The 24,449-nt window shown below is 45.2% G+C and overlaps 1 protein-coding gene across 2 annotated transcripts in view; it reads left to right on the top strand.

The window, feature by feature from the left end:
- Nucleotides 1-2,569: 2,569 nt before the first annotated feature.
- Nucleotides 2,570-24,449, top strand: part of LOC147619421 (shikimate kinase 3, chloroplastic-like) — a 33,408-nt gene continuing 11,528 nt past the window's right edge. For both annotated transcript variants that reach the window (XR_015261848.1, XM_086773067.1), the window contains exon 1: nucleotides 2,570-3,204. Coding sequence is in view for 1 of the 2 variants with exons in the window: in XM_086773067.1 (XP_086629193.1) it covers nucleotides 2,967-3,204 (238 nt within the window). In the remaining variant the exon portion in view is untranslated. The remainder of the gene's footprint in view (nucleotides 3,205-24,449) is intronic.

The following is a 24,449-nucleotide window of genomic DNA, read 5'->3' as shown; positions in this document are numbered from 1 at the left end:
ATATATATATATATATATATCTATGTATAGACACACACATGCATATATATATATATATATATATATATATATACACGTGCACATACATACATACATACATACATATATATATATATACACACACACACACACACATATTGAGACAAGGCAAATTGAAATCCCCCATGCATTAATTTTTTCTCATAGGTCTTGGGAAAAATGCACAAAATCTTGCCCCCCATCTCCCTTCTACCTTTTCAAAATACCTTAGGTACTATATCTATAACTACACTAGAAGTATGCATATTTCTACCACCTACTATTTGCCATATTTTCTCTCTCATCTTTATATATATACTTGCACAAGTAAATAAATCCTAAGTCTATTTCCTCATATATATTTATGCCTAAGATATCTTTTTCCTAAAAGTCTCCTTTTGCACCCAACCTACTATGCCCTATCCTAGATATGCTATGATACTACTATATATATTATTTACACCACCATATTATATGCTATATAATATCATTTTTTCTCCCTTGTTGTCAATCTCTACTCTCCCACCCTCTTAATCATAGATTTTTATTAGATAGCAGCTCACTATATAGCCAAAGCTACAATGTTGATGACATCATTGATTACTTCACACAAACACCCTAGATTCTCTCCATCTTAGGGTGTATTCACACACATAAACATACATACACTCATAGAGAGTGTTCACACACTTACACACACAGATACACAAACTGTGGTACACACGTACAGAGGCTCAGAATACCCAACAGTAAACGCTAAAAAATCCACATGGATTATGGCCTACATAGAAAGATTGAATAGTGTAAACACTAAAAAACCACATAGATTATGGCCTACATAGAAAGATTGAATAGTGTAAACACTAAAAAACCACATAGATTATGGCCTACATAGAAAGATTGAATAGTGTAAACACTAAAAAACCACATACATAGAAAGATTGAATAGTGTAAACACTAAAAGACCACATAAATTATGGCCTACATAGAAAGATTGAATAGTGTAAGCACTAAAAGACCACATAGATTATGGGTTTTTAGTGTAAACACTAAAAAACCACATATATTGGAAAGAGAAACCCAAACTACTACCACCAAGTCAAGCTGGATTTGAGATGACAATAAACACTAAAAAGTTTTTTAGTGTAAACACTAAAAAACCACATGCATTGGAAAGAGAAACCGAAAGTACCTTCCAATTCAATTACCTCCAAGTCAAGCGAGATTAGAGATGACAATGGATATATGACTAAACCTTTATCTACTAACAAGGCTTGCAAAACTTTTCATATCCCTAAAATAGAACCAAGAACTTTACTAAGCATAAAATTTGTAAGTCCCTAATTGTACCTTTATATCCTACTTTCCATGGAATTCCATGCGCTTGCCACCTAGGAACATCCTAAAAATGGTACTAGAACCTCCACATTTTTGTCCATTTAAGGATCCAAAACTGTCACTACTGTGTTCAGCATGAATAAATGAATTCGTTGATGTAAATAGAACTTAGATTAAGGGTGTTGGTAGCAAATTTTTTTTTTGGGAATAAAGGTCACTACTCTATCATCAAAGAGCATAGGGGAAAGTTTAGACTGTTCTATCATCAAAGAGTAATACAGGGGAAAGTTTGGACTATGGAACTCATCTCACAATACCTAATCCTCCAGGTTTTTAGGAAAAATGAGAGCCCTTGAATCATGTAAGATTGATTATGATTGAAGGGCTTTATAAAAATATGAAGTAGGCCCTCTATACCTCCCCTTTCTCGCATCTTATTTTTGCCTTGTTTTTGTTACCAAGCATGTAGGTTATGGAGTTTTGCATGATTCTATTTTTGTGATGGAGTTCAAGGCATAAGAAAAAAGAAGCTACACCCAAGCCTAAAGAAAAGAAAAGGAAAAAGAACCCAAGATTTAAGTTTTTGATTTGTTAAGAAAAATGTTTATTGTGAACACTTTGTGGGTTTGGGGGGGGGGGTAAAGAGGGGCCTATTTAAGGATATCTACCTAAATTTCAATGGGCCTCTCCCATAAAGGCTTTCTAGTTATCAAAAAAATAAATAAAAATCACCCTAACTTCCAACTTCCAAGAGATGGGAACAAATAACATGGATATTAGATAATTATTACAACCAACTACCCCCATAAATAATGTCACATAAAGGAGGGAATCACAAAGGAGGAAGAATGTTAATTTGGTAAGGGACAATAGTACTGTGAAAAATTTCCAACCACTGGAATTGGGACACCTCAACTAGTGTTTTAGTGCTAGAGTTTAGTCAACCCCCCAAGGAGGAGGCCCTTTGCATAGGAGAAGTATTGAATAGGATAAGTCGTGAAGTTCATGTGGTGTCACACCAAGCATAATTGCTTTAAGACGAGCATCGCGCTCGCTTTTGAGCATTTTTGACCATGAAATACTTGCAAAATTTTAAAATGCTCCTCAAAAATTACAATGAAATACAAAAAAAAAAAGCTTGCTATGTCGGCAGCACACAAGCACAAAGGGCACAGGGGGAGTTATGTAAGAAGTTCATGTGCTAAGTGTTTAAGAGGACACAAAGAGCACGTTGGTGATGTCCTTGTTGACAGCCCAAAATGAGGGTGTGGTGAGTGTGTGTGTGCGCGTGCGTATGTGTGTGTGTGTCGTGGGAGAATGGTAGCCAATATATTTAGCCATAGCCCACAAGAAGGAGAACAGTCCACGAGAATCGCCCTTCTTCAAGCTGGGAGCGAACGTAAAACAGACAGTCTTTAATGCTTGTCTTTTCGCGCGCTCTCTCTCTCTCGCGCAACGGGAAGCCGCAGCAGCAGAAGCTTACGCAGTGATTCCACAAACTACCCCCTCCTGCAGCCTCTGAGCTCAAGCTTCACTGCGCTCTGTGTCTCTCTCCCTCTCTCTTTCGATATCGACCTCAAAACTCCTGCTTTTTTGCCCATCACCGCACCATGGAAAGCTCTTGCCTTCAGGGTACATCTCTGCATCATCTCAAGTTTGGCAAATTGCCCTTGCTCCTCTCTCCACAGCCCATCAATATCGGCTTCTCCTTGTCTCTTAAAGCCAATCTGGGCCGTCCGAGCCTCCTCGCCAGAAAGCACGAGAAACTCGCTTCTGCACTTTCATCTCCTTCTGCCAAAGTATGGTGCTGCTCCACTGCTCGCCCTCCAACGAATGGGAGCGTGACAGGTCGGTCTCCATGGATCAACTAAGTTTACGATTCTGTAACGAAATTAAGGAACTAGCGTTAATTCTGATGCGAGAAGTGTTTAAGCTTAAGCAATGGTCTGTAAGAATAGTTGAATAAGATCATGTCTGGCCGTACAACTGCACTCTGTAAGGTCACCTGGCTTGCATGCTGGTATGCATTCTGTTAACATCGTGTCAGGGGGAAATAAAGATTAGTGTGAGTGCAGAAACACTTTGATTAACGGGAGTAAGCAGGGGTGAAGCAGTATGGAATGGCCTGATATCATATGCCCCATTTGAATTTCTTCTTATCACCACATATGCTCCCTTCCATCTGGCCAGTAACTTGTGATGATCAAGCAGTAGGGAATGGCCTAATATCATACCCATTTGAATTTCTTCTTATCACCACATATGCTCCCTTCCATCTGGCCAGTAACTTGTGATGATCAAGTTGGTTATCATCCTTAAGGAGCAAATCTCCTGTTTTGAAAACCTCTAAGCGAGCTTGTCATCCAACTTTGTTTTGTTAATCCTTTGTTGGGCTCCCATAGAGGATAGAGCTAATGGAACATAATGTAGAAGAGACAAGAGCATATGCAGCTAGATCTGGCCAATGGGCAGAAGCATGTCCACGTCACACCTCGGAAGAGTTTGAACGTGACAACAGTAGTGTGTCAAAGAGAAATAATGTTGCAGTGAATGTTTGGACAGCAATATCTGTGAAACTTCACCTGTGAATGCAGCACCGTGATCTGTAACCACCTCCAAAGGACACAAGAGCCATGCACAAATGTTCTCCATTGAAAAGTTGGCCACAATTCTAGCACTGAGATTTCTAGTGGCTTTTGCCTGAGCCCATCTAGTGGCATTATCAGTGGCCACTATAATGCAATACTTTTCTCGACCATCGTGGCAGGGGACCAATAAAATCCAAATCCCATTTTTCAAAAGGATTTAATGTGAGGCCTTGCTTCATCTCCCTTCTGCCGAAAGCTTAACAAGGATGGCAATCTCCTTGTGCATATTGGGCCAAAAATATCCCGTTGCCAAAATCTTTGTAGATGTATTTTCATGCACAAAGTGACCCCCACAAGCATCCTAAGACAGGCTTCCATAACTGGTTGTGCTTCAGTCTTAACAATCACTATTCGTAGCGCTGAATCTTTTCCCATTTTATCCAGCATGCCTTCAAACAGTGTGTATGGTTTTGATCTGTTGTTCAGTTTTGGACATCATACCTTTATACATCTTGCAATTCTTCCAATCCTTGCATCACATCCATCACATTCTTAAGGGCTTGTAATGCCAAAGTATGAGCGGGAAAATCAGCTTTGACCTTAGCCCCCCATCAAGGTCCCTATCCCATGCTTAGATTCACACTGATAAAACAACAAAGTTGTTGTCCATAAAAGAGAACACATCTACTTTCCCATTTCACCCGGGAGTCCATAGTGAAGAGGGGCTTCATCATCATGCCAAAAATACCCTCCCTGCACAAATTAAATTTTACATGGCTATAGCCATGAAAAATTTTACATGACTATAGTCCATAGTGAAGAGGGGCTACATCATGCCAAAAAACCCCTCCCTGCACAAAATAAAATTTCGCATGACTATAGCTGGTTATACAGATCGTATGAAGCAGTGTGTCCAATGCGGGGATAAGGATAAGGCCTTCACAAAGGTCTGGACCTGCCAGTGTGTTCAGACCGTCCTTAAGTGGGACATGATGCTAACTTTCAGATTTGTTAGTCTGAGATCCAGAAAGAGTGTGAACCGACCTCGGTCTTCAGACAAAACCAAAGGGCGGTGCAAAAACAAACTTGCACACAAAACACCTTCAACACCTTTGAAGACCTAGAAAAGAAAAACAAATAGGGGGAGCTAGAGTGCTCTTGCAAACAGTACACGGACACCGATTGGCCCCAAAACGTAGTGGCGTCCCTTGCGGTATTTCTTTAATTGATTATAAGAGAGCTTTGATTACAATAAGGCTGGAAACCCAGCTATCATAGTAGAACTCTTGAAGCTTGCAAAGACCTTGCATCATGTGTAATATGCAGCGGAAGTCTTCGTATTGGAGGATTCTGTCACACAAATGCTCACACCGTCTTTTGTATCTTGAGTTTCGCGAGTTTAGCAATCCACTTTAATACTTCCAAACTTTAGAGTGATATGAGAGAGAGAGAGATGAGAACTGTACACCGCATGGGGTCCCGAATTACCCACTGAAGGGCCCCCTATCCCGTTACTGAGATAGCATTTGCTTTATTATCTTTAAAGAGACTGACGGTGTGACTGACGATAAGCCAAATGCAAGACCTCTGAAGACCAAATGTTGGGCTGAACTATGCACTGTTGTAGGAGTACCAAAGATGTTCAATCTTGAGCCTATGCACTCTTCCCAATGGTATGAGGGAGGGATGCAAAGCTAGGGCTGAAAGGGGCTGTTTGGGATTGTTCTAGATTGTATATGAATGCTGTAAATGTGTGACGTCCCTGTGTTTTTCCCTCTAGACAACAAGCAGGTGGGCACGGGCGCGGGACGCACAGTGTGGACAGGCATTAAGTTTGGGTATGAAAAGGAAAACCTATATGGTGGCCAGCCCAAGTGTGAAAAGGAGACAAAGAGGGAAATTTTATTGTTCATAAGGTTTTTCAACCTTTGATGCTTAAAAAATAATAATATTATTTTATTTTGAAAAGCATGCGTTTTTAAAACCTTTGCTTTTAGCGTTTTTTAAATGAAAAGCACATCACCTCTTTAAAAAGAGCGAAAGGTGGTGGATTGGAGGAGGTGGCCATGGCGTGGTGCATGGTGAAACGGTATACATGGACGCTGCTGTTGCTGGAGCGCTGCTGCACATGGGTACTGCTGCCGCCGTCAGGTACAGGATTGCCGCCGCCACCAGGTACTGCCGTCGCCGCTGTTGCCGTCGGGTATCGCTGTCACCGCCGTCGCCTTTGCCGGGTACCGCTGCCGGGAGTTGCTATTGCTGGGCACTGACAATGAGCTGATGCACATGGCCTACAGCAGGGCACTGCTGCACATGGGCAACCATGCACGTGATTAGGTGGTTGAGCATGGGCTACTACCAAGTAGAAAGCGACCATGCGACTACATCTATGGGCTATAGCTAGGCAGGCGTCAAGCAAGAATTTCTCTGCAGATAGTTGGGCAGGTAGACGAGTGTCAGATGGGAGGCTCTCTACGCCAGGTGGCTGCATGTGTGGAAGCAATCAACGCGGGTCTCTTATCTCTCTCTCTTGGAAGAAGGCGAGTTGAAGGAGGCACTGAGGGGCTAACAGCCAAGGGGTCTCTCTCTCTCTCTCTCTCTCTCTCTCTCTCTCTCTCTCTCTCTCCACAAGCAGGCTTTGTTTACGAGATTTGGATGAAGAGGATCAAGTTAAGATGCACAGGATGATGTTCTTGGAAGAGATGTGTGTTGCTCTTCGACTTGGATCTATGTGTATTCAGGGATTGCTTGACACATCCTCTATCTTTCTCTCTCTGGGTTTTTAGCATCGTGATTGGATGGTGCATATGTGGATTTATCTGTCATGGAAACAGGACATTGGTCTTTCGAGAAGAAGTAAGACTTTGGTATCGAGGATAGAGGCCTATGGTTTATGAATACAGGTCTAAGGTTTATGAATACAGGTCTAAGGTTTATCAGATACAGGTCTTTGGTTTCGTTTGGAAAGTATATCTCTGGATTCATGTGAACAGGTTCTGGTTGTCTGGAGGTTACACACGAGTTGTGACTGTAGGAAGGACACGAGGTTTGGGACAGCCCTACTGCTGTTAGGGAAAGGGTTTGTGGGATCCATGATGGAGAAGACCTTTTCAAGCAGGGAGGTGTTGTACAGGTGTGCCTGATGGGGAGAAAAACAGAATTAGGGTTTAGAGTTCATTCATGGGAGACATACACAGAGAAGCAAGGGAGAGAGAGAGAGTTGTGGGGATAAGTCAACTCATGAAAAAGCATGAGTGTGTGACTCCCCTATCACACATGTATATTGCACTAGTACACATAGTGCACTTAGTACATTAAAAGTACTAAGTGTACTATGTACTATAACTTATGGGCTTGTACACACTATAAGGGTGGGCATAACGCCTTTACCCCAACAACCTCCCACTTAAAGGCAAAGTGCCCTTAAGTAAAGGAAAAGAAAAAATCAGCATGTACATGATAATATACAAGGCCATATCAAGGCTGAAAATGGCCTCATCCAATGCCCATCAAGTGTCTGCAATGAGCAAACCGCTCCGGAGGCAAACTCTTTGTCAACAGATCAGCCGGGTTGTCATCTGTGTGAATCTTAACAAGCTGAATTTGCTTGTTCTCTATCACCTCTCTGATGAAGTGATACTTCACATCCACATGCTTCGTCTTTGCATGAAAGACAGGGTTCTTTGCCAACTGGATGGCACTCTGACTATCACAATGCAACAATGGAATATCCCCTGTATAGCCCAAATCAACCACTAACCGAGATGGCCATAATGCCTCCTTGCAAGCCTCTGTGGCTGCAATATACTCGGCCTCTGTAGTAGATAAGGCAATGCACTTCTGCATCCTGGATATCCATGACACAGCACCTCCTGTGAATGTAAATACATAACCGGTAGTAGACTTCCGGTTATCTGGATGACCGGCATAATCCGAATCCGTGTAACCATGCACTAATGCATCCTGTTTGCCAAAGCAAATGCACAAATCCTGTGTGCCCTTCAGGTATCTCATGACACCTTTCACTGCTTCCCAATGCTTCTTGCCAGGGTTGGCCATGTATCTAGAAACCACTCCCACTGCAAATGCAATGTCCGGCCTAGTAGCAACCATGGCATACATGAGACTGCCACAAGCTGAAGCATACGGAATCTTGGCCATATCAGCCCTGTCTCTATCTGACTGTGGGCTGTCCATAGCACTGAGTTTCACATATGGAGGCAAAGGAGTACTAGCCTTCTTCCCCCCGTCCATATTGAACCTCTGCAAAACTTTGCCAATATATTCCTTCTGAGACAAATACAACACATGCTGATTTCTGTCCCGAAGTATCCGCATACCCAAGATGTGATTTGCATCACCCAAATCCTTCATATCAAAGGTTTGATGCAGCCTCTGCTTCAAAGCATCCATCTCTTTACGAGATTTCCCGGCAATCAACATATCATCAACATACAAAATGAGAATCAATAGACTGCCATCCAAAGCTTTCTTGGTGTACAAGCAGTGATCTATGTCACTTCTCCTGAATTTCTGAGATTTCATGAATGTATCAAATTTATGATACCATTCCCTTGGTGCCTGTTTGAGCCCATAAAGACTCTTGTTCAGCTTGCATACAAGCTTCTCCTTTCCACTCACTGCATAACCCTCTGGCTGCTGCATATATATCTCCTCATGGAGATCACCGTGAAGAAAAGCAGTCTTCACATCCATCTGAATCAAGTCCAGATCATCATGTGCAACCAAAGCTAATACAGCTCTAAGTGTGGTCATTTTGACCACTGGAGAGAAGATCTCATCAAAGTCCACACCATATTCCTGCTTGAAGCCCTTAGCCACTAACCTGGCTTTGTATCTTGGCTTAGCATCTGGTGCAACTTTGAGCCTGTAAACCCACTTGCATGGCAAAACTTTCTTGCCTGCAGGCAAATGCACCAACTTCCATGTTTCATTTTTATGCAGAGAATCCATCTCTGACTTCATGGCACGCTCCCATAGAGCTTTGTCTGCCCTCTGTAAAGCCTCCTTATAACATGAGGGCTCCCCACAGTCAGTGAGCATCAAGTAGTCAACCCCTGGAACAAACCTGTCAGGGGCTCTGGAGGGTCTAGTGGACCTCCGTACCCAATGACCATCATTTGCAGGTTGCTGTCCAGCCTGCATATCACCCATTGGTGGCTCCTGTTCCATGCCATAAGGCTGAAAAATCATGCCCGGTATCTCCTCTAACTGTGGTATATCCATAGGGATATCTTCTGCCATCTCTGGCTGTCCATTTGGACCATTTTCAGCACCATTTAAGGGCTGGTTTTCCTGCTGTAATGGCTGATTTACAGCCCTTTGTTGTTGTCCATGATGTCCATCATCATCAAAGATGACTCTGCCAGGCTCCTGTTGCCTTGCAGGCTCCTTATACATGCATGTTTCATCAAAAATGACATCATTGCTGCGTATGATCTTTCTATTCGTGGGATCCCAAAGTCTATACCCCATTTCACCTCTGTCACCATATCCTAGGAATATGCATTTGTGAGACTTAGGATCAAGTTTGGTGCGCATTTCCCTGCGTATGTGCACGTACGCAACGCAACCAAACACTCTCAAGTGCTTGTATGACGGAGGCTTCCCTGTCCATACTTCTTCTGGCACTTTCCCACCAAGCCTCGTGTTAGGTGACCTGTTTATAAGGTGAACGGCTGTCATAACAGCTTCAGCCCAAAAACCATGAGGTAATGCAGCATGTGACAACATAGAACGGACCTTCTCCTGTATGGTCCTGTTCATCCTCTCTGCTGTCCCGTTTTGTGGAGGATCATAAGGAGTAGAGAGCTCCCTCTTGATGCCTTTAGCATCACAAAAGTCCTGAAACTGTTTGGACATGTACTCTCCACCATTGTCGGAACGCAAAGCCTTCAGTGTTTTGCCAGTTTGATTCTCAACCAGAGCAACAAACTTCTCAAACATTGAGAATGTATCACTCTTCAAACGAAGAGGATAAACCCACACCTTGCGTGTGGCATCATCTATAAAAGACACAAAATATTTTGCCCCTCCCAAAGAAAGCTGAGGCATCTCACATACATCTGTATGCACAAGCTCTAACTGAGCATCTTTCTGTCCAAGAGCTTTCTTGTGGGGGCACTGTAGTTGCCTACCATATATACAATGCTCACAAAACTGAAAACTTGAAAACTTTAGAGAAGGCAAGTAACCCAAACGAGACAATTGCTCCATTCCTTTGACACTCATGTGTCCCAACCGGCTATGCCACATAGAAATTTCCGGCAGCTCGGTTGCATTTACATTAGCATGGTGACAAACACCTGCATGCATAAAATAAAGAGTGTCCACCTTAGAGCCTCTGGCAACAACCAGTGAGCCCTTACTAATCTTCCACTTTCCACTACCAAATGTGGTAACATAATCAGCATCATCAAGCTGTCCAGTAGAAAGCAGATTCTTCTTGATCTCAGGCACATGCCTGACATCATGGAGCATAAGCTGTGAGCCATCTGAAAATACAAGCCTTACATCACCTCTGCCAAGAATCTTGCATGCATGGTTATCACCCAAATAAACCACTCCTTCATTGCCAGCAGTGTACCTGACAAACAAGTCTCTGCAACCTGTGACATGAAAGGAGGCACCTGAATCAATGATCCATGAGTGCATACCATGACCACCTGTAAGAAGTGAATGGGCATCAAGTGAAGAAGTAAATAGGACCTCATCCTCACTGCCACCTGCATGTGACACATTGATTTCTTCGATCTTGACTCCACTTTTGCCCTTTGGCTTTACATCTTTGGCTTCATCCTTGTCTTTGTCTTTGCCTTTTCCCTTTTCTTTTTGATCATTTTTCCATTTGTAGCATTGCTTTTTAATGTGTCCCTTCTTGCCACAATAATGGCATTCCAAATCCTTTTTGGAGCGAGACTTGCTCCTTCCCCTTTCTTGGCTTTTCCCCCTTTGCTGGGATCTCCCACGTGCATTCATTGCATTGGACTTTCCAACAGAGTTGTTTTTCCTGTTCATCTCTTCTTGAAGAAGAGCACCCTCAACATCTGCATATGACAGCATAGCATGCGAATTGCTAGTGGCTGTCCTGAATGTGTCCCAACTCTCTGGCAAAGTGCATAACAAAAAAGTGGCTTTGAACTCATCGTCCATTGCCAACTTTTGATTAATGACTTGGCTGACAATACCATTAAACTCATTGAGATGGGCTGTCATAGAAGCCCCTTCCTTCATCTGAAGACCTATGAGTTTCTTCAACCAATACACTTTGCTTGAGGCACTTTGTTGGGCATACAAGTCCTGCAATCTCTGCCACATTCCCCAAGCTGTCTTCTCTTCACGAATGCTGAAAAGTAATGAGTCTGACACAAACAACATGATAGTAGATCTTGCCAGCTCATCCATATCTTCCCACTCTTCAGCTGTAAGAGAAGCGGGCATCACACCCCTTTCTTTGATAGGCTTGTGCTGCTTTTTCTGAAGCAACACATTGTAGCACTGGGTTTGCCAAATATCATAGTTATGCGAGCCTTCAAGCTTCTTGATGTGAAGCAATGAAGAGCTCTCACCTGTGGTTGCCATAGCAAAATGCAACCTGTAATGCCTAACTCCCTGCAAATGTGCAAACACTGCACCCAAGATGTGCAAACACTGCACCCAAAGCACACAAAGTGCTCACAAATGTTCTCCCAAGCTTTATCTCCCACTGCGGAAGCAAGAATGCAACTTTTCTCCCACTTTTTGTGATGAAAACATCAAAATCTGGTTGCTGCAGATTTTGGACAGCACCTTAAATGTGCTCTTTTGCCCTTCCAAAGTACTGTACAGCAGTACCAAGTGCTCACCAATGATGTACCAAACCTGTACCGGCAATTTCAGCAGCTGAATTTGAACCTTTTGATCACTCAAAACAGTGTACAGCCATGCTAAAACATGCACAAAGCTGTGCCAAATCTGTACCAGCAGGTACAATAGCAATAAATGCTCTCCTGGCTGTCCAAATGAGTGAAAATCAGACTTTTACAGTCTCGAACACTGCATGCAACAGTCCCGAACAGAAATTGGGCAAAAGCCCCTTGACTGCAAGCTGATTTTTGAGGATTCAAGGCATAAATGTCTTGCCTGCTGCTTTGCCAAGCTCAACAAGCATACAAACTTGAAAAGCCCCTTGATTTAAGATCAATTTCTGATCATGCATGGTACATTGACGCACATGAAGGCATCCAGAGTGTTCACGATGCTTCCCCTTGGCCACATATACATCCAATACATGAAAGCCCCTTGATTTACAGGCACATTGAGTGCTTGTAAGGCATCAGCACATTATCCACAGCATCAAATGCGATTGCCTGCATGCAAATCAACCAAATTGGCACAAAAGCCCCTTGATTTGCACTGCAATTTGCTGCAATTTTGCCCAAATGTGCGATTTCTCCCATCATACAGCATGTATGAGTGCTTAATTGCACAATTACATCAAAAGCCCCAAATTTCGACATCCAATTTCCTGCAAATTGATCCTGATTGTGACCAATGTCCTGCAAATTGATCCTGATTGTGACCAATGTCACCCAATTTTGCCAATTTTGCTCAAAATTGAGCAATTCGACACCTGTACCTGCTCAATTGTTGATTGTACTTGCTCAATTGCAAATCCCAAAAAAAAATTGAGAAAAATACCTTGTTGTTTTCTGATTTTTTCTCTGATTTGCAGGCGGGTTTTGTTGTTGCAGAAAAAAAAAGGTTGAAGAATTTGGTGCTGCTATTGATGCTGATGCTGATGCTTCTGCAGCTGTAGCCGATGCACGGGCTTATGAATGCTCTCAGTGCCAGCTTCAAACCCAAGAGCTCTCATGGCAACTTGAAGCTCTTTTCAAAGCAGTATGCTTCCAGCTACCAGTGTATCTAAGTAATCCCTCGTGACCTTGCAAGCACAGCTTCATCCATAATGGATCTTCATTGCAAAATATGTAGAAGACGCTGCTGACACAAGAGAGAATTGCCAAGTATTTAGCTGCGAGGAGCTCCAGGACATAGCTGATGAGCTCATCAGAGAGCGTATGAATACGGCCAAGGGCGAGCGACCTGCGATCGCCAGGCTTCTCCAGTTGTGTGAGACTTTGCCTGTTTGTGTGCGCTGGTACGCAATCTATCTAGCCTATGCGCTCGCTGCTGAACGCCACTCGCTTCGCCTAGCGCTATTGTTGACGCAGCCTCCGACCGGTAGCCAGCCGACACGTCGCCTTCGCCCAACGCTTGTGTATTCGCCTAGCGCCTTCTATGCCCAGCAGCCAGTTGACGGCTTGATTCAACGCCCGCCACCAAGATAGAACTCCACGCTTCAGTTCGCTCGCCTATCTTCTTCGCTCGCCTATCTTCTTCGCTCGCTTATGAGCGCAACCTGCTTTGGCTGCTGCGACTGTTGGGCAGCGTAGACTACCTGCTGGTTCTTCTCCTGTTGGGCGCAGCCTCTGTGGTGCTCTTGTCGTGTCCTTGCGACCAGTTGATGTAGGCGCCTCACCACATTCACACGAGCAAGCCTGCTTGCACAGAGATTCGACGGGCACCGGCTCTGATACCAGTTGATGGGGAGAAAAACAGAATTAGGGTTTAGAGTTCATTCATGGGAGACATACACAGAGAAGCAAGGGAGAGAGAGAGAGAGTTGTGGGGATAAGTCAACTCATGAAAAAGCATGAGTGTGTGACTCCCCTATCACACATGTATATTGCACTAGTACACATAGTGCACTTAGTACATTAAAAGTACTAAGTGTACTATGTACTATAACTTATGGGCTTGTACACACTATAAGGGTGGGCATAACGCCTTTACCCCAACAGTGCCTTCTCTATGGAATGCTTTGCTGTAGTAACGAGAGTTCTTATTTGGAAAGTCCTGTGTGAAAAGCTAAAAGGGATCCTATTGGTAAAGGATTCGACAAGTTGTACTTTGTACTCATATTTGATCAAGTAAAGAAATATCGCAAGGGGCGCCACTGCGTTTTGGGGCCAATCGGTGTCCTTGTATTATTTGCAGGAGCATTCTAGCTCCCCTGTTTGTTTTCTTTTTCAGGTTCCCATGGGTGAAGAAGTGTTTTGTGTGCGAGTGTTTGTTCCGTCAGATTTCTGAAGGTCGGTTTCATGGTTCCATCACCGGGATATCGTCGACTTTCTCAAGGAGGTGAGCCTGTGGTTGTCACATCAAAAGCTTCAACATGTGGAAAGTGAAAAGGCAGTGCAGGAGGTAGTGCGGGATTGTATGTCTTTGCCTATATGACGTGAAGAGTAAAAGCTAAAGATGAAGCTCTGGAGAAAAGACACCAAGGACAGGAAGTAGTCAGCTAGGAACAAGAAGCAGTTGAAGTGTTATGGTGCAAGAGATGGGTTGAAGGCTATGGCTTTCGACACTTTGTCACCAGAGGTATCTTCACGGAGACTTCATGGGGTTCGGAAGGCAGCTTCTTTCTATGTTTAGCAGTGGTGGTCTACTATGCTTCATTAGGGACTTGTGCTTACCACTTGGGTGGAGTGCAAGCAGGTTTTGGGTGCCTGAGGATGTATAAGATGAGGCTCAGACGGAAGCGGAGGGACTTGATGAGGTTCTTATTCCCGAGCAGATACTGGCACATAAGGAAAGAAAGGTACAAGGTAAAGTTTCCCGTCACTATCTTGTGAAGTTTAAAGAACTATTCACCGATGGATGCGAAGTGGGTGGAGGAGGGTGACTTAGCAGATTCACCTAAGGTATTGCAGCTTTATCTTGATGCTTTTGAGTTGGAGCCGACTCTTGCGACAGTTCATTCAGGTTCAGCAGAGCATGGGTCTGGATCATTGCCTGATGCTCAAGAGGGGGTTAGCCATTCTCCACACCGCCTTCCCAAACAACCTGGCCAGTCTCACGGTCCCGTAGAGCAACTGAATGCTCCTCAAATTCCACCCGAAAGCTAGTCTTGCATACTTCATGCACTGACAGAAGATGAAAACCAAGAGCAGTGACATAAAGAACACGGGAGGCATGCTTGCCTCCCTTGCCGTCGGGAATAATCTCCATCCGGTCCTCACTGTGAATCGGAATGGTGGAGTTGTCGCCAATGAAAATGCGACCTGACTGCCGTTTCAGACCCAGAAAGAAGTCACGGGATGGAGTCATGTGCCTGGAAGCACCACTGTCAAGGATCCATTCCCGGGTATCCTTTGCGGTGAAGCTAACTGCCTCCTCGCTCGAAGACGATGAAGCATCGGAGTCCATTATCTCTAAGTGCACAAAGGCAGGAGTCTTTGTAGCTGAGGCTGAAGAATCAACACTCTTCCCAATCCGCTTAGGACACTTCCTCCAATAGTGGCCTTTCTCGCCACAATCATTGTAGGACCACTCGGCCTTCAGTTTCTCTTGTTCTGTCTCAAGCTTCTTCTCAAAAGACTTCTCCGGTGAAGCCTTTCCTTTGCCCTTGATGCTTTTGAGTTGGAGCCGACTCTTGCGACAGTTCATTCAGGTTCAGCAGAGCATGGGTCTGGATCATTGCCTGATGCTCAAGAGGGGGTTAGCCATTCTCCACACCGCCTTCCCAAACAACCTGGCCAGTCTCACGGTCCCGTAGAGCAACTGAATGCTCCTCAAATTCCACCCGAAAGCTAGTCTTGCATACTTCATGCACTGACAGAAGATGAAAACCAAGAGCAGTGACATAAAGAACACGGGAGGCATGCTTGCCTCCCTTGCCGTCGGGAATAATCTCCATCCGGTCCTCACTGTGAATCGGAATGGTGGAGTTGTCGCCAATGAAAATGCGACCTGACTGCCGTTTCAGACCCAGAAAGAAGTCACGGGATGGAGTCATGTGCCTGGAAGCACCACTGTCAAGGATCCATTCCCGGGTATCCTTTGCGGTGAAGCTAACTGCCTCCTCGCTCGAAGACGATGAAGCATCGGAGTCCATTATCTCTAAGTGCACAAAGGCAGGAGTCTTTGTAGCTGAGGCTGAAGAATCAACACTCTTCCCAATCCGCTTAGGACACTTCCTCCAATAGTGGCCTTTCTCGCCACAATCATTGTAGGACCACTCGGCCTTCAGTTTCTCTTGTTCTGTCTCAAGCTTCTTCTCAAAAGACTTCTCCGGTGAAGCCTTTCCTTTGCCCTTGTTGTTATTCCGGCCTTTCGGCCGTTGGCCAACCAAGGCCTCCGAACCTCCGCTGTGAGGAGGGTTCTTGAAACGTTCCTCCTGGTCTAGGACCATAGGCACAAGCTCCTCCCAGGTAATGGTGCTGAGCCTGCCACTAGTAATCAAAGAGGAGTAGAAAGTGGAATATTGAGTAGGCAAGTGGGACAGCAAAGTAATGGCCATATCTTCTGATGATATCTCCTTCCCAGCCTGCCACTAGTAATCATAGAGGAGTAGAAAGTGGAATATTGAGTAGGCAAGTGGGACAGCAAAGTAATGGCCATATCTTCTGATGATATCTCCTTCCCAGCCTGGAGGACTTCCTGCTGAAAGGCCTGTAGCTTGTTAATGTGCTCCCGCATCGTCAACGACTTTGCAGGGTTCATAACCCGCATCTGCACTTCCAAGGAAATCCTCTTCATGGGCGATACCCTGTTATAAAGAGAAGCCAAGTGCTGCCATTGCCTCTGGCTAACGTCATATGCTTTACGTGATTGATTACTTGTGGTGTGCAGTTGAGGAAGATAAATGACCGGACCCTGGCGTTGACACGATCCCACATCTGTGCCTGTGCCTCGCGGTCCTTCTTCATTGACAATAACTCCCCTTCCTTTGCTTCTGGCCTTGGAACCCCGATAACAATGAAATTAGCAAGGTCATATGACTCCAGCATGGACTCCATCATCACCTTCCAGATGCCGTAATTGTTCCCGTCCAACTGACGGTCCACTGGGAACGTGGGGAGAGTTGGGATCTTCACATGCTTCTCAGCCATCTCGAACAAATCTGCCATCGTGGGGATGTTACTTAAAAGGGTGGGTGGGTGGGAAAAAAAACTCTAAACCTGCAAGTGGCTGTCCAACAACTTAGCCCACCTTCCTCTTGCTACTTCTCTTCCTGAATAGTCCCTAACAGTCCACCAATCAGCAACGTAATAATCCCCCTCTTGCTCAAAAAACTCCCAAGATCTTTCAAGAGCCTACGGCTCTGATACCATGTCAAAATACGCAGCGGAGATGATAACAAAATCTGAGATCACAAGAGCAAGTAGAGTGCGGAAAATAGACAGCACAAGAGAAGGAGAGAGAGAGGCGTGTAACTCTTCTCTATACACAAGATCCCGCGATGAAAACAAGATACAATAGGTGGGGGGCCATGGGGCCATTTTATATGGCCCCATGAGTGCAGTCGGCCAGTAGATGGACAGCCGACTGGACAGGAAATGCCCACGACCAGAAAATACAGCAGTCGGCTAGCATATCATAGTCGGCCATCACACGTGTGCAGTCGGCCCAGCAGCAGAGAGCAACTGGGACTGCTTGTGACCAGTCGGTACAGCTGATAGGTCCTACACTGTCTCCCACACCCTAGAAAAATAGGGAAAAATGGGAAAAAAAATACGGGGAGTGAGGAAAAATGATAAAACACCTATACAGGGCGAGCACACCCACAACAGAGACCCTGGTGTGTGATAAAGACAGGAGATGACTTCTAACAGGATCTACTCGGGCTCAATGACTTCTGCTTCGTCTACCACGTGTAACTCGCGGCGCCCAGGGGACTAGGGCCTTTGACACACTTGTTGATACCATCAATGCATATTAAAACATTAAAACATTAAAACATGGCCACAGCCTTAACACATATCCATCATCACTTTGCATAAAACATAAAGCTGGACAAAACATCCACAAATTATGAAAATGGAGCTTGCACGTGTGACACCGCATAGAGGCCGGCACTTCATAGCAAAAGCACTAACTTTGCAAACTCAAAGTATACTTAGCTTTTCTTTGCCAGGTTGGTCATGAAGCCAAAAGAAATATCTCGTCACCATATCCTTAAGATATCGTGAGATATATCTCCATATAGCTTGCTTGTAAGCTTGATAATATAATCCAGAATATCCATATGGAAAGAGTGCTAAATGTGTGCTCATAAAGCCAACTCCATACTTCCAAGATAAATTCTGTGAATTCATAAATCCTTAGACCAATAAGCTGTCTACTGCTCATGCTCTTGCTTCATAAGCTACGAAGCGGCTGGCAATGCTTAACAGCAATGATGGTAAGTGTGGTCCCCACTTGAGATCTTTTCTCTTCTAATGATTGAAGGAAGCCTCCGCTTCCAAGAAAGCCTATGCTATGATACCAATGAAACTCGTAGGCGGTGGGCGGTGCCTGGGGGACTAGGGCCTTTGACACACTTGTTGATACCATCAATGCATATTAAAACATTTAAACATGGCCACAGCCTTAACACGTATCCATCATCACTTTGCATAAAACATAAAGCTGGACAAAACATCCACATATGCTGAAAATGGAGCTTGCACGTGTGACACCGCATAGAGGCCGGAATGGGCCGACCCTCCCCTTGGAGTATTTTATTACCCAAGGAGAATAATATCATGTACAAGCTTTGAGGGCCTTACTCTCCCCACGGGAGATGCCGGATTATCCATATACAAGTGTCATAACACAGCCCAACACGAGGCAACCGAGCCGGAACACAAGCTGTAGAAATGCCGAGCCAACAACATAATCCATATACCTCCGTGTGGGTACTGATTCTTTCCCAAAAACCACGGGGTCTTCATGCAATAGAGCTGGTACAACAAGTACAACTCTCCATTCAGTCGGTATAGCAAGTACAATGGTTGGTACAGCTGGTACAGTGGTTGGTACAGTAAGTACAATGGCTAGTACAGTCGGTACGGTGGTTGGTACATTAGGTACAAGTACAAATGCTGGTACAACATGTACAGTAGGTACAGTGGCTGGTATAGCAAGTACAGAAGCTGGTATAGTTAGTACAATGGGTGGTACAGCAAGTACAACAAGTACAAGTCCAACTGTTAGGCAACTTTAACTTCATGGAGACATCACTTAACTTCTTAACTATCGGAAAAGGGTCAAAACTACGGAATGAAAGCTTGGGACAACGTTTGCCCACTTGTTTCAATCTCTGTTTCATGATACGCAGATAGACCCAATCCCTTTCCTTGAAGTGGACATCTCGTCTAGACTTATTCGCCTGTCTGCTATATGCTTCCTGTGCTTTGGTCAAGGGTTCTTGACTGACTCAATGATTTTGGAAAATGCTTCCGTGGTTTTGTTAGCCTCTAGAGATGGAGACACCAATCTCGTCAAAAGAGAAGAGAAACGGCAACCAAAGGCTGCGTCATATGGAGTCCGTCCGACAGATGAATGAGTGTCGTTCAAAATAGCTTGGACCAATGGAAGATATTGTTCCCATTTGGACTGCTGGTCATGACAGTATGACTTGAGAACATCAAAGGCCAACTGGTTATAAATTTCTATTTGGCCATCTGTCTGCGGATGGAATGCACTAGACAACTGCAACTTAGTTCCGAAGTTTTCAAATAATGCCCTCCAAAAATGCGAGGTAAACTTGGAATCTCTATTTGAGGTGATGGTGCTAGGCAAACCACAAATTGGGTACCAATGCTTGAGAAACAGACGAGCTACGTCCTCGGCTGTGGTCGTATGCTTGCATGGGATGAGCATGCAGAATTTACTAAAGCGATCCACAATGGTGAAACACTGAGTGTTACGGGATCCGCTGGTAGAGGCCCTACAAAGTCCATAGATATATCGATGAAAGGTCCGTCGGGGATACGCAAAGGTTTAAGTAAACCAGTCTTCTTTGTATATGGAACCTTTACTTTTTGACAAATCTTACAGGCTTGTACATGTGCATAGACATCACGCCTCATCTTTGGCCAATAAAAGGACCGTTCTAATTTCTCGAGGGTACTGTTGATACCCCTATGTTCTCCAATTAAGGAGTCATGGGCATCATGGAGAAGAGTGGAACGCTTTTCTCGAATGACACAGAGGCGGTTCTCGAAGAACAACCAACCGTTCTGGATGGAATAATGGCCTGGCTCAGAATTGAGGGCCAAACTGTACTGAGTACCAAACTCTGGGGAGTCGACATATTGGTCTTTCATACTATCTAAGTCCTCCTATGATTTCGAGAATGGTAGATTCTTGGACTGCTTGGATGCTGGCCTTTCGACTTAGAGCATCTGCTACTGGGTTATGCTTACCAGGGATATATTCAATCATTCCTCCAAACTGTTGGAAGAGTTGACTCCACCTGGCCTGTTGATCACTCCACTGGGCACTGGGCATAGTTTGAAGCCACTTAAGTGCTTGGTGGTCTGTTTTCACTGTGAAAACCTGTCCATAAAGAAAAGGCTTCCAATGTTTGAGTGCTGTGATCACACCCAAAAGCTCTTTGTCATATACCGAATAATTCTTTTCGGCGACATCCAACTTTCTACTATAATATGCCATGGGTCTATTGTCCTGCTGGACAACAGCTCCTATGGCTACATTGCTTGCATCGGTAATGACCTCAAAAGGTTCATCCCAAGATGCTAACTTTAATACAGGCGCTTCTGAGGCAGCTTTCTGGAGTGCACGGAATGCATCAAGCGCCTTGCCTATAACTGAGACTTTCTGCTTGCGAGTCTTCACTCCCTTGAGCAAGTCGGTAAGAGGTGCTGCAAGGTTGGAAAACTGATGGACATGGGTACTGTAGGCTTGAAAAAGACTTACGAATGAGTGGATTTCTTGGGCGGTCTTAGGAATGTCCCAATCTACGATTTCATGAACCTTTGATGGATCTAGTCTAATCCCATCGAAACCGATGATGTAGCCCAAATACTGAACTTCCTTAACACCAAAGACAGACTTTTTGGCGTTTATGTAGAGCTAATTATCTCGCAAAAGTTTCAAGACTTTCTCCACATCTTTCTCATGCTGCTCTGCAGTGGTTGAGAAGACTAGTATGTCATCAAGGAATATGAAAACACACTTCCCAATGTGGACTGCGAAAATCCTAGACATCATCTTATTGAAGGTTGCGGGTGCATTTGTAAGCCCAAAAGGCATGACTACAAACTCGTAGTGACCACACTCTGTCCGAAAAGTTGTTTTTGAAATGTCAGCTTCAAAGATGCGGACCTGATGGTAACCACTCTTGAGGTCGATCTTAGTGAAAAACTTAGCACCGTCTAAACGCTCCAAAATGTACTCTATCCTTGGCATAGGAAACTTATTCTTGATGGTGAGTTTGTTTAATGCCCTGCAATCTGCACAAAGGCGTGCAGACTTGTCCTTCTTTTGGGCAAATAGGATAGGTGCAGCAAATGGAGAGGAAGAAGGCCGAATAAATCCTGCTCGGAGAAGCTCAGATAACTGCTTTTCCTACTCGTCCTCTAAAGTCTTGGAAAGACGATAGGGAAACCTCCTAGGAGGATTTGATCCAGGGACCAAATCAATGCGATGGTCCTCAAGGTGAGAGGGTGGGAGACTGGGCGGGAGATCGTCCATGAGCATAATGTCCTGATGTCTGGACAGGAGGATCGCTAACTGAGGGACCGAAGATGAAGTGAATGCTACCAATGAGGTAGAGGCTGTTTGAGCATGGACATAAAGTAGGGCTCCTTCTGCTTCCTTGCGGATAGCTCGTCTGGCCTGTGTCAGAATATGCAGCGGAAGTGATAACCAAACTTGGGTTGACAAGAGCAAGTAGAATGCAGAAAATAGACAGCACAAGAAACACAGAGAAATAGGTGTGTAAACTCTTCTCTATACACAAGTTCCCGCAAACAATTGAATGAATAAGTGGTGGGAGGCATGGGGCCTATTTATATGCCCCATGCAAGCAGTCGGCCAGCGCTTGTGGCTCTCCACGACTGCATGAAGCAGTCGGCCAGCAGTAAACACCTCCACGACTGCATAAAGGAAGTCGGCCAGCAGTAAATACTCCACGCTTGCTGATTGGGCAGTCGGCCAGCCACACGACTGCTGAATGGACAGTCGGCCGTCACCAGAAGCTCCTGCCAACATCTGGCATCCATCCACACCACCAAAAAATGGGAAAAAATAGGGAAAAAATACGGGGAGTGAGGAAAAATGATAAAACACCTATACAAGGTGGGCACACCCACAACAGAGGCCCTGGTGTATAAAAATAGACAGGAGATGACTTCTAACACCCCCTCTCAGCTCCTGGCCTTGAAATCAACCCAAGGGAGCTGGAGTGCCGCCTGAGCGTAGCCTGAGGTAGAGACTTCGTGAGAAGAAGTCCGCCGCATTGTCCTCCGTCGAACAATAAAGGAGCAAGATGTCACCAGCCAAGATCTTCTCACGTACAAAGTGTATATGCTTGGTCCGGGCATGGAAGACCGGGTGCCGAGCAATAGCTATACAACTCTGGTTATCGCACTGGATGACTGTGGGCTCCTTCTGTGGAAACCCAATCTCGCCTAGCAGCCTCCGCAGGCACACAACCTCACAAGCAGCACCACAAGCAGCCTGGTACTCTGCCTCTGTCGAAGAGAGGGCAATAGTTGGTTGCCTCTTGCTGCTCCAAGAAACTGCTCCCGAGCCGAGGGTAAAACTGTATCCTGAAGTAGATCTCCTCGTGTCTGAATCTCCTCCCCAATCCGAGTCACTCCAACCTTGGAGCCTGACTCCATCCCCTCCTGTGTAAAAGAGTCCTAGATCCTTCGTACTCTGCAGATACCGCAAGATCCGCAATCTTGCGTCCCAATGAGACTTCAATGGCGTCTGCATGAAAGAACTCAACAGCCCCACGGAGAAGCTCAAGTCCAATCTGGTGTTCAGCAACCAGATCAATGAACCAGCCAACTTCCAGTACTGCGAGGCATCAACTGGCTCACAAGGATCAGTAACGGTTAACTTTGTGTTCGGGTCCATCGGCGAAGTAATAGGCTTGCAGTTCTCCATCCCAAAGGCCTCAAGCAACTCATGAACATACTGCTGCTGAGAGACGAAAAACCCCCTCTGGGTTTGCCAGATCTCCAATCCCAAAAAGAAGTGGAGTAAGCCTAAGTCAGTCATCTCAAACTCTTTTGACAAGGCAGCCTTCGTCACTCCAATGTGCTCCACATGACTGCCAGTGAGAATGAGATCATCCACATAAAGGATGATAATTGTGACCATGCCGCGTTCCCGAAAGAGATACAGGTTTGGATCTGCAACCGATCTCTGAAATCCAGTCCGAACAAAGAAGGAATCAATCTTCTGATTCCAAGCCCTGGGAGCCTGCTTAAGACCATACAAGGCCTTACGTAACCTGTAAACCATCCCTTCAGATCTTGGAACAATAAAGCCTGGAGGCTGCTCAACATACACCTCCTCCTGCAGGTCACCATTAAGGAACACAGATTTTACATCCATTTGATACACGGGCCACCTTTGAGAAGAAGCAAGGGCAAGAAAGGTCCGAATCGTGGACATCCGTGCTGTCGGTGCAAAGGTATCCTCGTAGTCGATGCTTGGCCACTGAGCATAACCTTTAGCCACAATTCTGGCTTAGCCACAATTCTGGCTTTGTGTTTGTCCACCGACCCATCAGACGCATATTTGGTCTTAAAGAGCCATTTGACACCAATGACTGACCGCTTCGTCGGCCTTGGAACCAACTCCCAAGTGTTGTTCTTCTTGATGGCATCAAGTTCCACCTGCATGGCTTTCCTCCAAGTATCCTGTGAAAGGGCTTCCTTTACGGAAGTGGGCTCTTTGTCCCGCATAATACGAGACATCAAAGCATAGTTCACCTGAAGAAGCTCCGCTGTATTGCTTTTATCTCAGACTCTGTGTGATCTTCGAGGGCCGTCCTCTATGGTCCACTCGGAGGGTAACTTCGTGACACCCGACTCCCGAAGGGTGTCTAACAACCACCTAGGTACTCGAACAGATCGTGGAGCCTCCTGTGGTCGCGGGGGCTCTACTCCAGCTGCGGGCTCAACCTCCTGAACTGACTGAGGTTGATCAACTGGAATAATGGTCTGGGAATCATCATGAGACTCCTCTGGATCTCCAAGAAGTGGCGGCTCCTCGACAGTGGATACTGGAACATGCTCGTCAAAAACCACATCCCGGTTGACAACAATCTCGTTCCTGTCTGGATCATGCAATCTGTATCCCTTGGAAAGAGAATTATACCCCACAAAGACAAGCTTGCAGGACTTGGAGTCAAGCTTCCCCCTCTGCTTCTTCGGAATATGTACATACGCGTCACTCCCAAAGACACGGAAGTGCGAGACATTAGGTTTCCTGCCAAAGTATGCCTCAAATGGAGTCATGTGGGGTACTGAAGTCGTCGGAGATCGGTTGAGGGTATGGACAGCCGTTGCCACAGCCTCTCTCCAAAGTGGATGAGCAAGATCACGATGCTCCAGCATGGTCCTCGCCATCTCCACCACAGTCCTGTTCTTGCGTTTGATAACTCCATTCTCCGAAGGCGATCCTGTATTGGCC

This window comes from Cibotium barometz, chromosome 33, assembly GCF_041138505.1.
Source record: "Cibotium barometz isolate CiBa-2024 chromosome 33, ASM4113850v1, whole genome shotgun sequence".
Lineage (NCBI taxonomy): Eukaryota > Viridiplantae > Streptophyta > Polypodiopsida > Cyatheales > Cibotiaceae > Cibotium > Cibotium barometz.
The sequence above is the reverse complement of the archived record's forward strand: the minus strand, read 5'-3'. Positions and strand labels throughout refer to the sequence as shown.